This window comes from Cannabis sativa, chromosome 6 (genome assembly GCF_029168945.1).
Source record: "Cannabis sativa cultivar Pink pepper isolate KNU-18-1 chromosome 6, ASM2916894v1, whole genome shotgun sequence".
Taxonomy (NCBI): Eukaryota; Viridiplantae; Streptophyta; class Magnoliopsida; order Rosales; family Cannabaceae; genus Cannabis; species Cannabis sativa.
This window is the reverse complement of record NC_083606.1, coordinates 34021934-34037157: the sequence shown is the minus strand read 5'-3', so window position 1 is coordinate 34037157 and position 15224 is coordinate 34021934. Positions and strand designations below refer to the sequence as shown.

Sequence of the window (15224 nt, the reverse complement as noted above, 5' to 3'; positions counted from 1 at the left end):
AACACAGTAAAAAAGTAAAAAATACCGCCTGACAGTATTTTTGTAAAAAAATGACAAAAGTTAGTATACCATGTAAATTTCCCCTAATAATTTTTGGAGGAAATTACACTCTATACCCACTTTTTGTTTCATATTTTAATTTTTACTTTCATTTTTTGGGCTATTTACAAAAATATGGGAAAATAAAGATAAGTTTTGATATATATGGCATAAAAACTTAATTACACTAAATATGGCATTTTTTTAAAAAACTTACAAATATGGGAAAAAGTCTTGAGTAATGCCATAAAAAACTTTAAATTTGTGTTTCTTTTTATTTATTTTTTCTTTTTAAAAAAAATAAAATACTAAAATAAATAAAAAATGATCTCAACTATAGATATTATTTTTTTTTACAGAAATTAAACTTGTTTTTTTTTTTTTATTTAAACTACTATTTTTTTTCTTTGTTTTTTTTGTTAAAAACTAATTATTTCATTAAAAGCAGCAGAAAAAAAAAAAACCAGTTTCATCAACATCATCCTGAAGAAAAAACAATATAAAAAATTTATAATCTAAAGATAATATAAACTTTAAAAATCAGTTTCATCAACATTGAAAGAAACTATTAATTTCATTAAAAGAATAAAAAAAATAGTTTCATTATGTTATTAGAATTTTTTTTCAAGTTACTTTTTTATTATTTTGTTTCTAGGTTGGAAACTTACACTTATATTTTGTTATTAAATTATTGGTAGGCATTATGTGTTGTTTTGATTATATTTGTGATTAGTATTTTTTTTTTTGTATATTTGTGTGTGTGTATGTTTTTATTTGATTGTCTGATGAAACTGGTTTCAATTAACTTTATTATTAACATTTGTATTTTGTTATGATTTTTTATAACGTCAAAACTGGTTTCACATGTTTTAACTATTCTGTAATGGGGTTGCTCAATTTTTATGATATTATTATATATTTTTTAGTTTGTATAAAACCAGTTTTATTATTGTATGATATTTGAACAACAATTTTTATTTTATTTTAATTAATCAGTTTCTGACATACATATTATTTTATTATTTTCATAACTAGTTTTTTTAAGTAATTAATTTTTTTTATTGTTGTTCATAATTGAGTTTTATTCAATTTTTTATTAATTTATCTCAAGAAACTGGTTTTTATTTGTTTGTTTTTATTTTGGTTGTTTTACTAACTGGTTTGTCACATTCCACTGTTTTTTTTTGTTATTCTTTTATTGTTTTTATTGCACTTTTGTCTCTTTAATTTTCTTTGTTTCTTTTTTTTCTCTTTGATTTTAATTTGTGATTCTCTTTGTTATATTTGCTGCATATTGTATGTTTAAATTAACTCTAATTTTTGAGCAAGCAAATAAAAAATTAAATGCCAAAATAAAGAATGAAGTTAGAAGTTTGATTATTAGGTATTGATATAAATTTTATATGTTCGAAACTGGTTTTTAAATTTAGTATCGTTAATTTGTAAAAATTTAGTTATTAGGCATTGTGTATTTTTTATTATGTTATTGATGAAACTATTTTTTTTTTTGCCTCTTTTAATGAAATAATTCGTTTATTTTAATATTGATGAAACTGGTTTTTAAAGTTAGTATCGTCTTTATATTGTAACTTTTTTTCATTATCTTGTTGATGAAACTATTTTTTATATTCTTTAAATGAAATTATTAGTTTCTTTCAATGTTGATGAAACTAGTTTTTAAAGTTTGGATTCTTTTTAGATTATGATTTTTTATATTGTTTTTTTTTTCAGGATGATATTGATGAAACTGGTTTTTTTTTTTCTGCTGTTTTTAATGGAATAATTAGTTTTTAACAAAAAAAAAAAAAACGACTAGTAGTTTAAATAAAAAAACAAGTTTAATTTTTGTAAAAAAAAATGAAATATAAAAATGTACACTTATTATATATATTAAGAGAAAAAAATTAGGTTGAGAAAAAAATTGAAAAAAAAAAAGAGACACAAAGAGAAATTAGAAAAAAAAAATAGAGAGAGATAAGCGAAAGAAAGAAAAAAAAAGTAGCAACTGACTTAAAAGTTGAAAAGAAAAAAGAGAGCTAAAATTGACTAAAAAATATATAAAAAAGACAAAAAAAAAAAATTAATAAGTAAAAAAGAAACCATAAAATGTAAAATGTTCTTGTCAAATTAAAAATGTAATGTTTGAAAAAAAATGTAGTATTTGGTGTAAATTTTTCAAATAAAAAGAAACCATAAAATGTAAGTGTAAAATAAATTAAAAAAATAAATAAAACTAATTAAGCTAAAAACAAAAACATAAAATATGAGATTGGATAATAAGTTTATAAAAATATGGCATATCAAATACCATAAAAAACTTAAATGTGAAAAAATGCCATAGAAAAGTGGCAAACCTAAAAATGCCATATTTTTCTAACTTTGTTATGAAATCCCATATTTCATGTAATTTTCACTTCATTTTACTACTCTTTAATTTATACCCACTTTTATAAGTTATATTCCCATTATGTGCATTAGGAAGTCTAATTTTAATACGGTTTGTGAGGTTATGTTTGGTACTTTGATTATAAAAGAGGGTATTTATCAATTAAAATTATTTTAGAGTTATATTTAGTTAATGTGTAATAAAAAAGGGTAGTTTTCAACTTATCCAAATTTTTGTTTCGGATCTCAAAAGCCCAAACCCAAGCCCAAGTACGTTTCTTTCACGCTCTCTATTTTATGAATTAAAATTTCGTCCATTTCTAACGATCTCCCGTTAATGTCTATGAATCAGTTTATTTTATTTTTTATAATTTCTTATCAGGAATATATATTCGTTGAGCAATTTGTTTAATTTCTATCAATAAGTAATTTAGGGAGAGGACAATCGTGGTTAGCGCTATAGTTGTCAACCCTCGTCGCTGAAGTCACCATACCTGATGCCTCGGCGTTGGATTCGATTTCTTTTTCCGAACTAAGAATTGGAGAGACGACAGTGTGAATCGTTGGCACATTTTTAGTCAGAGGGTCTCGATCATCTTCAGATCAAGCCTGGTATACTTATACTGTTTATAAATTTTTTTGTTCAGATATAATTTACGTAACCTTGTGCAGCTAAAACATTTGAACACCTAATTGGATTTTATGTAAACTTTTGTTGATTGATGAACTCCGTTTTACTTTCTTCCTCATGGAACAATTCATATAATATTTTAATATCGATTGGGAACACTTTCTCTAAATTAGATCTTTTTTTGTAGTAACTACTGTTTTCTTACTCTTTGTAGTACTTAATTAATAAGAGTGTTTCTAGGCAGGCAGGGGTTCTGTAAATTTTATATGCGTTATTTCATCAAATAGTCATTCTTAACTACCAAAACTTTCTATATTCCAAGCGAGTATTGAGTAGTCACTGGACATTCTTATTGTTATTGTTATTCTACTTGAGTAGCCAGTAGTAGCCACCACCCACCAGACATTCCGTATTAGTGCTTGGGCCAACATGTACTGCTTGCTAATATCTTAATGTTTTGTAATCTTAGCAATGCTGCACTTGTTCATGTACCAACTCTCAGTCTCTCAGGGACATTCTAAGTTTGGAAAAAAGGAATTCCTTTTTATTAGTTTTTCTTGTTTCAATCAAGCATTCATAGTGGCAAATGAGTACCTTTCCATGTGAACAGAAACTTGAAAACTTTGGAGTATTTGCTTCTGTTTTGAACGATTTAGGGCCTGTTTGTCATGGCTTTGAAAGTGCTTTTTTAGTTTCTTCTAAAAAGCTTTGCGTGCAATTTAAAATATATAGTTGTGAAGTGCTGCCAACTCTTCATAAATCGTGACTCTCTTAAACATTCTATACCATTCTCTACCATGTATGATAGTTAAAACAACGCTTTGTAAATTTGGGAACTTTTCGGTGAAAAAGAAAAAAAAAAATATGGAATAACTTTGAAGATTATGTTCTCTTACGAGGAGAAGTATGTTCTGTTAGGTGACAACAAACAGCAAGTTCTGTTAGATAAATATATATATATATATATATAAATATATATATATATAAATATATATATATATATATATATATATAATGGGTAAGATACATTGATTGATATTTGAATAATCGCAAACTATTTGTGGCTGTTCAAACATGTAGCAAGCTGGTATTGATTGATGTTGAGCAAGCTTATAATAATATATGGTTGCACTGCCATCGAGCTCTCACTTTCCACCGCTTTTAAGCTTCCCCATATCAGTGTTTCAAAAAAAAAAAGTTTCCCCATATCAGGTATTTTCTTCTATTATTTCTAATTTGCTAAGTTAATATTAATTTCTTTTAGCCTGTTTTTGTATCTCTTCTTCAGCCAATTTTATTGGACTAAACTCATCGGTATTTTTCCATTTATCAATTTTACAGAGTCATGGTGTACTTGTTGCTTGATATTTGTTTAATACATTTTAGTTTATTGTTTTATTGTTAAAATAGAAGATATCCAAGAGAGATTTCTCTGTTATCTGAAAAATATAACACAAGTAAACCTGGTTCTTTTGATTATATATATGTGTGTATTGGTTGTGAAATTAATAGAATAATATTAAATGGGTATTTGTTATTCTTGTCTGAAACATAGATGGTTAGGTAGTTTTAGGCTTTGTTGGTGTGTATGATTTTCTATATCGTGTGCTGTCGATGTATACAGTGGCTGCTTAGTTTTTCTCTTAGGTTGTTAGTTTGGGTCAATTCAAATCCCATTAAACAAGGGATTGAGCACACTTTTCAGGGACTTTTGTATGTGACCAAGAGCTATCTTATTCTTGTTCAAAAAAAGAGCTATCGGATCACTTTGAGCCAAACATAATTATTTAGTTTTTTCTTCCTTCATGTTTGCATATATAGAGATTGTGCAAGATCTTATCTATTTATTTGTTCTTTACCGATTTTTTTAGTGTAATAAATGAATGAAGTACAAAAGATGCTTGCAATGATATGAAATGAATAAAAGATGTAGTGAGCAGATTTGTTTTATCTATTCAATTTATAACTGTAGAAATAAAAATAGACATACCGCTGCAGTTTAATTTTATTTTGATTTTTCCATTCTAGTTGTTATTTCTTTAATTTTGTTGGGTGACATTTTTCGATCATGAGTGCTTACAATTTCTTGGTTTAATTTCTTTAATAGCTGTGGACGAGACAAACATTGTGGTGTATATGATTGCAAGACATACGTATTTAGAAGAATATTAATAGGCATTTGCTGAACAACCATGGATTGTGAGTGCTTTGAAAAGCATGGATGAGGGCACCAAAATGGAGTTTCTCATGACCCTTCACACACAGTGCTCATAGTTAGATCAATAGATAGCTTCAATCCAGTCCTTACAACGTGCATGTGTAAGCTATCTTGTATTAATAGCTCTCTCTGTTACACCATAACACCCCCCACCCCACACACACACAAAGCGTTGTAGGTCCAAATATATTTAATTTTTAAATAAATGTGTAATTTTAAATTTCTTTTGGAAAAGAAAAAAGACGAAAAGTTTCATCATATGATCTTTCTTCCTCTTTATCTCTCTGTGAAAGCATGTCACCATTAGTGGTAGAGTGGTGGCTCGTGGATTTGCAGTGAAAGGCCAAACCAGCCATAATTTTCAGATTGTGCATATTTAAGATAATGGAGGCGCCTTATTCCTTTGTATCAAAAGCAAGGACTGCCTTACATTCTGCGGCTGCCAAAGCGGAGCGAGTTTTCTCTGACCTCAAGTCCGATCGAGGTGTGCGATAATCTCTCTCTCTCACACAAACTTTCAAGTTTTAGTCTCCTTCGTTCAAATTCTTCATCTGTTTACTATTGTTTTACTGCCTTAGGCTTCCGTTTTACTTTCCATGACTTCTATCTGTTTTTTTTTTTTTTTTTATATATATATATATTTATATTGAAATGACTGTTTATCTGATCGTTTAAAATTGTTAAGATTTGGATAAGCAATGCCCCAAGAACATGATCCTAACACATGATGAATCACCAATTAGCGAGGAAGAGTCAAAGGTGCGCTATATCTATATATATAAATCTCTCTCTCTCTCTCTCGCTCTCTCTCTCTCTCTCTATAAAAGTATGTATGCATGGTAGTGCTATTAATTTGCTAATTTTTTTGAAATTCGAAAATGTTCGATTAAAATGACACGACACTTGTTTTTCTGTGTTTTATTTTTTCTCCTTTTATGGATTAAAATAAACTGGAAAACGAAAAGATTGATTATTTAGAAGGCTAAAAGAAATAATAGAATGGACAAATATCATATAATACATATATGCTCATTGCGTTGATACATTACAACTCAATGTATTAAAGTGTTTCACTGTTTTCCCCCCTGCATTTTACCTGTGATTAATTTGACTAGTTTAGTTCTTAATTTTTATGAATTCAAACAGTTGAAGCGGAGGCCAGAGCCCATTAAGACAAAGCAGGATTGGCAGGACAAGTTTAGAAACATTAGAATTGGAAGGAAAGGAGTCGAAGATACTGATAAACCTGAAAATGCAACCATGATTCCTTTCTATGATGAGAATTTGTACATGCTTAATATGAAAAATGGTGTCGATTTAAAGGTGAGAGATGTCAGCCAATTCTATATTTTGATTTGCAATTGAGTTTTTGTATAAGTTCTCTATAAAAGGTTATCGCATAGTATTAGATGACAAATTTTATAAAAAAGATTATTAGCATACTCTAATTTAGAATGAAAATAATGTTCTACACATGTCGGTTCTAATTTATGTGAGAACACTGATGTTTAACTGAGTTAAAATTATATTTAGAAGTTAAAACTTTGCACAAGGTACCAATGATTCATCGTTTAGCGAATTTGCATGATTAATGTGACTAGAAAATATTGTATGACTGTGTGCTCTTTTATACGTTAGAAATGTAGTACATTAGAAAATAATGTTCTACACATGTCGGTTTAGATGATTGATTGTTTCATTGTCTATCACTGCTAGAAATGTAGTTTGAAGTAATAGACCGTACTGTCCAGTTGCTTTTATAATAAGGTTTTCAATTTCATTTAGAAATGAAATCTGATATCTTTAGGTTGTGGAAACAACTCCCTCAGCAGAAGGATTAAGTGCTGCAAACCTTGGGCTTATTCCTTCAGTCTCTACAATAAAACAATTGGCTACTGCTGTTGAGTAAGTTTTTCTTTTGTTTTTCCCAATTAACATTTAAGATTCCGGTTGTAGTCAGGTTGTGTAAGAAAACTTATTTATTCATGATCTTTGAGTTTATAGTTAGCCCTTAATCAAGACCCTCTACTCTGGCTTCCTTTGTTCGATTTGAAGTTTATTCCAGAAAGTTCAATGTTAAGCTATTTAAATTAATTGACATTTTGATAACCATTTTCATGTAAATTTCGTGCACAACTTGGGAGTTGAATTCATTTTAATTGACATGTTAATTATTGTATTCCTGATGCTTTAATAGCAGGATGCATGAATTTGAATTTCCAGTGTTTCGATGATGATACTAATCTATTTCCTGTCATTGTGGTATCATAATTTAGGATGGGAAAGAAGTCCAACTCAATGAAAGATTTCTTGGCCTCATCAGGAGGTTCTTCACCTGTCAGAGAGAGATCAGGTCTGAGTCTCTCAGCAGTGAAGTCTTTAGTACTTCGTGAAAAAGAGGATAATCTTACATCTGAGTTTTGTAACAATGAGAAGGTTTTATCTTTAATCGAGTCACTGTTTAGTGGAGGTAGGCATATTGAATATATTGTTGGATATAGCATTTTGGTCTAACTTATGACTTATCATGTGATGTTTAATTTATATTTTAATATTTGCATAATGTTTACAGATGAATTGTTTCTCAAACGGAATATTAGATCTTGCTTGGATGCAATTACAGTTACATCTTTTCTTAGAGATATTCATGGTGCACCTCCTGAAAGCTTCATTGTAAAGGTAGCTGAAGTTATTGGGAGCTTCAGGACCCTGCGAAAGATGGCATTATTTTGGTGCAGAGTTATTGCCGAAGTAAGTCATTCATTAGAAATTTAAGTTAGGTAAATTCTGTAAGGTTGTTACATTATAACCCTTAAATCTTATCTTAATATAGCTCTTCTTATTATTCAATCAGTAGCCTTTTCTTTCTTGGGAAGTATATTTCTCTATATTGGTGCATTTATTCAATCAGTAGCCTTTTCTTTCTTGGGAAGTATATATCTCTATATTGGTGCATTTTTTAGGAAACATAACTGGAAATTTATATAACTCATCATTTTTTATAGAATTATCATGTGCTATATTAGAGCAACACGGAAAACTTTGATAAGTAATTCCTTCAATTTTGAATTTGGGTATTTTCCTGCCAAGTGCCCAATAACATCTTTGTTAATATATATTCTCATGCACACTTCATTTTTTCTTAACATTTTGTTTCTGGTTTAACGAGAAATTCTTACTCTTGTATGGATGCAGCTGAGAAGACATTGGTCTGACAAACAATATATACCTGGCATCCCTCTAGATGGCATTCCAGATTTGAATTCTTGTCTTCTGTTTCAGCAGCTGCAAGTGATTAATTGCTGCGTATCACGAAGAAGACGTCGAGAAATTGCCTCTCAATCATTAGACTTTGTCCTTAAGGAAGGCAATATAAATGAAGAAGAGTTAGCTACGTTCAAAGATGTTCATGCAAGTTCCATATTGTATGCTAGAATAAATGTTGAGGAACTTGTTCTCCGACTCGGCGCTGATCGCCCAATGGGAGATCTAACAATGTTGGAAACTGGAGAACCAGTGTACTCTCCTATAACTCAGGTTTGACAAATGACCTTACTCAAATGATACTACATCTTGAACTTAAGAGGAGTAGATCAAATAATCAAGCATATTGTTTGCTCTCACAAGGTTCGAGGTTTGGGCCCTTCTTGGGTACTTACATAGTAATTGTTGTGGTTCTTGGTCCCTAAATATTGTAGGGTCCGCAGGGAGCCTTGTTAAAATAAATAATTATACTGTTTGTGATCACTCCTATTATTGAGATTTTTTGCACCCTTATCTACAGGAAGGGCCCTTGCTTACGGAAGATCTTATTAAAGAAACAGAGGAATTTGTGCTTCGAACTGGAAGGTTTGTATTAGAAACATTCTTAAAATAAATTGTTCACTTAATAGTTTCTGTATGCATCATATTGCTATTAGATATTGGAAACTTTTTAAACTTGTTTTAATTATTATGAGGTTTTTGGTTTTACCTAATAAAACGTTCTAACAATGCATGATGCTTGCATATTTATCAAATAAACAAGAGTTGTGTTATAGGGATTTCCTTATCAAGATTAGTCAGAAAATAGAGAAAGAGCAATAGTGTTTGGTTAAAAATAGCAGAATGCCTTTCATTAATACCCAGAGAGCCTAGTTCTCTCCCAAAACCATTACAAATTAAACCAAATTCTTCACCCCCTTCCCCTTTCCCACTCACTCGTATATATACTACGAATACTCTATTACATTTACCCTTATACCCCTTTATTTAATATCTATGGCCTAACAATATCGCCTGCCTGAAAGTCACCTTGCCCTCAAGGTGAAGAACATCAAGCTTCAATTGCCGCAGATTATGCCCATCCATTGTCAAAGAACCACGCCAGTAGATGCATTTGATGAGCCACCTTTGTGACAATATGAGGAATGCTGTTGAAGATTTGTAATACAAAATCAAAAGCATCAGAAATTGAGATTGAGAGTTTGCACTCAGTAGCATAGAATTGAGTATGGCTTCCTTTTGTATACTTCCCTCCTCTTGCAAGGAGCCTATGAATGAATTTTCTCAGTTCCTTATACAAAACCTTCTCCGGAAATCCAGCAAAACCAATCCATGGCAGCAGTACCTAACAAACAATGGAACCTGAAACTTTGGTCATCTCCCTCTATCCAAAACCCAGTGTAGAGCTGGCGTAACTCCCACACGAACATGCTTCAAATGCCCATATTGTGTCCCCTCAACCACCCGTTCCTAGCCTATAGGATGAGAAGGCAAGAGCTCAAAGCTGACCCATTTAGCAAAAGTCTTGTAACACATCGTTCGTCCCCGGTCAAACACCCTGAAACAACTAACCCTAGGAATCAAAATAGGAGACGAGAAGTTAGACACCCTCAATTGGTCATTATGCTTTGTATGGACAACTTCAGTGAGCCACCATTGACAATGGCGGAGGAGTGCTTCTTGTCCACGACGCATTACCATTCCAAGCTTGATGAAATTCACACGAGAACATTTGGCTCGAGTTCTCATTATACAACATCAGCATCGTCTACAGTTTCGGCGTCGTCTCTAGTGCCGACTGATTGATCTTCGTCTCTGGCGTTGTAAGCTTGGTCGCTGGAATGGATCAATAGCTTGGCATATTCTCTGCTTCATTTTCAAAGAACATCTCCAATTGGAAGCCAAGATGTGATCCCTTTTCCACCATTTTCTTTGGAGAAACACGAAGATGAATAGGTTTTCACTGTCATTTTGCAACTCTTCTTCCTGTGTGCTAGTTTGATGTTGAAACCTCAGTTGTATTTCAACCAAGAACGCCTTGTCGTTGACATCAGGGAGTGTCCTTAGCTTATATTCATGCACCTTTTCACCCCGCCGAAAGATTCCCAATAAATATATCACAAAGGAAAGTTACGGGGATGTCCAACAATTTGGCTGCAACCGGAATGAACTGAATCTAGAACTCCAGCACCGAATTATCATATCAGAGAGCCATCAATTTGTCGAAAGGATCGTTAACGATTTTCGGGCAGCAGTTGAATAACGTGATACGAAATTCCAACCAATTTTCGATTGGATCTTGTTCTTCCACTGCTTGAAACCATCTCCAAGCAACACACTCCAAACACGCTTTAGCCACAGCTACCTTCTTACTTTCTGGGGTCCTATAAATCTTGAAATATTCTTCTATGTGAAGAACCCAGCCATACGGGTCCTCTCCATTGAAGAGCGGCAATCTCGGCACCATGACGGAGGCCTCAAAATAATGCTATGCCTTTTATTAATACCCAGGATTTCGAGCTTGGTTCTCTCCTAAAGCAATTACAAATTAAACCAAATTCTTCACACCCTTTCCTACTCACTCATATATTACCCCTGTATTTAATATCTAAGGCCTAACATTGTGGTCTCTGTAAAACTTATTTTCTAGTTTCTGCGTTTACCAATTTTATTTGTCGTCACCGTGTTTGTTTATGCATATTGTATATATATATATATATATATATATATATATTTATATATATATATTTGAGTGTGTTTTGTGTCTTAATCAATATAGATTTGTTCTAATAATCACCATTTATTTAATGATCAGTGTTGGTGCTGGGTGTTCTCAACTCCTCTCTGATATGCAGGCTTTTAAGGTTGAGTTTATAAAAAGTATGCTTTGCAATCTCATATATTTTTCTATTTGTATATTTGAACTCATTTTTCTTTTAATTTGATTTGCTAGGCAGCGAATCCTGGTTGTATTTTAGAAGATTTTGTTAGGTGGCACTCTCCTCCTGATTGGACAGAAGTGGAGCCAATTATTGAAGACAAAGACCCTTCTAATGATGGGGATATATTGTCTATAAGAGGTCAATTAAGTAGTCGAATGAAGAAAGAAGGTATACAACATGCATATGTACAAATACATGAGGTTTACATGTTTATAAGCTAAACTTGTACTATTTTTAATATAATGTTTCGATAAAACTTGGGTTTCTTCATGAAGAGTTGTTTAGGAAAAACACTCGTATATTTATGTGCATATAGTAGTGTGTAAAGATGTAAACAGAGGGCCTAGTCTGATATAGCAAGTTTGAATCTGATAAATGACTGATGAGTTGTTTCAACTAAACTCTTTGATTAATCTCCTATTTTCTTTCTGTTGATTTCAATTTTAACCATATAACATGAACAAGAAACTCTAACAACCTTAATTACTCAATGGATGGGTTTCTGAATATGGCAGAAATGTTCCCATGTTTTCTTTCAGAAGAGGAATCTCAATAATCAATATTTTGAGCCATTCCACTTAATCTACTCAATGGAACATTTCTTAGAAATATATTAGCGTGCTGGTGCAAAGAAATGTTGTATGAAATTTGCTTGAACAATGTTTGTGCTTATTCAATAGGAAATTTATGGCGTGAGCTGTGGGAGACATCAAAGCCAGTTCCAGCAGTTAAACAAACACCCTTGTTTGATGAGGATTTGGCAGTGTGAGTTTCAATTATTGATGTTTTCACTTTGGTTTATTATTGGTTTCCGTAATAATCTAAGCTATTGGTCCTGTAGGGAAGGTATTCTGGACAATTTGGAGGAAATTCCACCTTGTGAGCTTTTTGAGCAATTGTTTGTATCTTTAGTAAGTTGATTGTCTTTCTTATGAACTGCTAGATGCTGTCATTTTGATGAGTATTAGTAAATTTTCATAAACTGCTATATGTTATACCTTAACTGTTCTCGTGTTCAATTGAGTAAAGAAATACTGTGATTTGTTCTAAAAAGTTATACCTGGGCTACAATGTAATTTCCTTTTTACTTTCTTTCCTTTTCCTTGTGAAGAGTGCAGGCTGGAAGTTCTGCTTATCCTTTCCAAATTATAAATCTATTTTTTCTGTTTGGTTTGAAAAATCTCTATACATAAATCTTTATAGACATGTAATAGAATTAAAAATTAAAAATTAACAATAAACCTTTTTGTTTGTACAAGCAAGACAAGACTTAGATCAATATGTTTTAAAACTTAAATCAAAACTTAATGTATAAATGTGTGACTTACTATATAAAATTATAAATATTGGTGCTGTGCGATTTGAATCGCAATTAATAAATTTAAAACTTAAACTGCACTGTACCGCGCGGTTTGACCACATCCTCACTGCAAATGATTTCAAACTGTCTCTTTTATATGGTGTAGGCGGTTTGATGAACACTCTTACTTGGCAGCTTATAGTTTATTTTCTTGACTAACTATTTATCTGAGACATAAATAAGCAATAGTTTTTGAGTTTTTGACATGGCATCTGGTCAGTCTCATGATTTTAGACAGTAATGTAAATTTCAGGTCCTGGCTTCATTTCATTTATGAATTGTGTGACATGGCTTCAACTATATGATCTGTTCACCATCTGATCTCCTCTCCGTTTCCATCTCTGCCTTAATTATCTTTTAAATGTGCTAAATCTCTGCTGAGATTACTTCAGTGCTTTTAAAGTTTTCAAAAACCTTTTATGAATGGGATGAAAACAAAATGGGACTTGAAACAAGTATTCTGGGCAGAGATACTGTGAATTACAAGTTCTGTGACAAATATTCTCATCTTGTTGGATTTTTTGCCTCACTTTTGATTTGTGTGGTTGAGGTTTTGAATTTTGTCTACAATAGCCTGTTACTAACTAGGTGTTGTTATTACATTCAGCTGGGTTTAGGCTTTGTTATTGCGGAGGCTTCTCTATCTACAAACAGTGATTTGTCAAAGCTATTTTATGAATGCAAAGATTACGCAATTGCTGTTTGCCAATCCAACGCTTTGAGTGAGAAAATCAATGATCTTTGCCAGGTAAAACTCATAAGCTTAGAACTGATTGATAGTGTGAAGCTATTAAAACTAGATGTAAAGACTTCGTACTTAAATGTGACATTGGGTTCATTAGAATTAGTATCTTAATTCTTTTTCTCCATGGGTTCATAGTGAGGAAAATGATTACGCTGTTAAATTTGGTCTGATTAATTGTACAGGTATACGAAACAGTGGAGAGGATGTTACACAATCCTGAGGAAGTGCTAAAGATAGTGAGGCTGGCAGAAGATAGTCCTAGTCCTGCAGGTGAACCAAAAAGACTGTTTAAGAGGCTCAATCTTAACTTTGGTGGCAAAGATAGGAACTTAGGGAAACCAGCTTCAAAAGAACACAAGAACTCCGAAAACAGGAGAAGAGGTCAACAGTTTTCAAGTTTCTTTGATGGAAAGTCATCTTTATTTTTGAAAAGGCCTCCTAAGTCTGGAAGCATGTCCCCTGCTGAAAAGCCTACTACTTTAGATGAAAATGATTGGACAATGATTTAGAAATTAATTACAGATGGGTTTTTTTTTTTTTTTCTCAGCCTAGGTTATATAATGATTGGTTTTGTTGGCAACTAATTGTAAATTAAACAAAGAAAAGAAAAACAAACAAACAATACAAAAAAGAAGGGCCAGCTGGGTTTTATTGTTTGCAATATGTGAATGAATTTATTGCTTCGATTACAGATGAAATGAAAAGAGAATTTGATTTTGGATTTCTGGATTTCTGGATTTGACACTTACCCATATGCGCTCAATAATTTACCAAATATATTAGAATATGGATTTCTCATATCTGGTTCTTTAGTTCTTCCTTTCAACATTAGCGTAAATAGAGATCAAAAGCAAGTAAAAAGTGAGTAACTTAGTGCATGTTTGGCATCATAACTAAAGAATTGTTTTTTGTTTTTAAAAACAGAAAATTATTTTTTAAAAACAATTTGGCTTTTTTGGTCTTATTTATTTTTTTTTTTAAAACAGTTTTCAAAAAACAAAGTTACAAAAAATAAAGTTACAAAAAACAAGAATTTATTGTTTTTAAAAAACACTAACCAAACATGACTTGTGTTTAAAAACTTCAAAAACTATTTTTTGCTCTCATTTTTAAAAACAATTTTTTTGAAAATAAAAAACAGAAAACAATACCAAACATGTTCTTAAGTCATTACTCTGTTTCATTTGCTTACTAATTTATTCATTAATCTTAATCGTTTAATTTCACATTTAAACATCTTCATCACCATCAACACTTTGTTTCTCATCTTTCTCCTCCTTATCAAACTGGAAATATTTGGAGTTGATTTCTGACACAACAAAGTTAATTTGAAAAAAATATAATGCCAGTAATAACAACAATAAATAATTAATTAGTGATGGAAATTTGACCCATCCCCTGGTACTCATCCTGAATGGTGTGGGGAATACCCACTTTGGTGGGTTATGGGGTGGGGGCAGGACCAGGAACAATTTCATATACTCGAAGTGAGTTTGAGGAGGGATTGGGGTTGATACTATCCATTCCATATTCGATCCTAATATATAATTTTCATATAATTTTTTAAATATTTATTATATAACCGTATTAAAGTTATTAGTTACAAAATTAATTATTGGTCTTTCTTATTGACATCATAA

At 31.4% G+C, this 15224-nt stretch overlaps 1 protein-coding gene across 3 annotated transcripts; it reads left to right on the top strand.

The window, feature by feature from the left end:
• The first annotated feature begins 2751 nt into the window (after nt 1–2751).
• Nucleotides 2752–14305, top strand: LOC115724973 (uncharacterized). 3 transcript variants are annotated; one of them, XM_061117233.1, is made up of 17 exons: nt 2752–3036; nt 4136–4267; nt 5163–5374; nt 5567–5757; nt 5959–6032; nt 6420–6596; nt 7081–7178; nt 7550–7743; nt 7846–8024; nt 8469–8810; nt 9058–9122; nt 11353–11401; nt 11491–11647; nt 12160–12244; nt 12321–12390; nt 13447–13587; nt 13767–14305. In XM_061117233.1, exons 4-17 carry the CDS (start codon nt 5658–5660, stop codon nt 14091–14093), a joined length of 2058 nt encoding a protein of 685 aa, XP_060973216.1. In that variant the 5' UTR covers nt 2752–3036; nt 4136–4267; nt 5163–5374; nt 5567–5657; the 3' UTR covers nt 14094–14305. The 3 variants fall into 3 exon arrangements, with proteins under 3 accessions (XP_060973216.1, XP_060973217.1, XP_060973218.1); XM_061117234.1 differs by having other exon boundaries at nt 2754–3036; nt 5163–5447; XM_061117235.1 differs by lacking the exon at nt 4136–4267 and having other exon boundaries at nt 2755–3036; nt 5163–5757.
• The last annotated feature ends 919 nt before the right edge of the window (nt 14306–15224 follow it).

What these genes read in the sequence shown, in the direction of transcription:
- LOC115724973 (XM_061117233.1), top strand. Translation starts at nt 5,658, where the DNA reads ATGGAGGCGCCTTATTCCTTTGTATCAAAAGCAAGGACTGCCTTACAT. An exon ending in TGTACTCTCCTATAACTCAG is followed by an intron (nt 8,811 to 9,057) that starts GTTTGACAAATG and finishes CCTTATCTACAG; the next exon opens with GAAGGGCCCTTGCTTACGGA. An exon ending in TAGTCGAATGAAGAAAGAAG is followed by an intron (nt 11,648 to 12,159) that starts GTATACAACATG and finishes CTTATTCAATAG; the next exon opens with GAAATTTATGGCGTGAGCTG.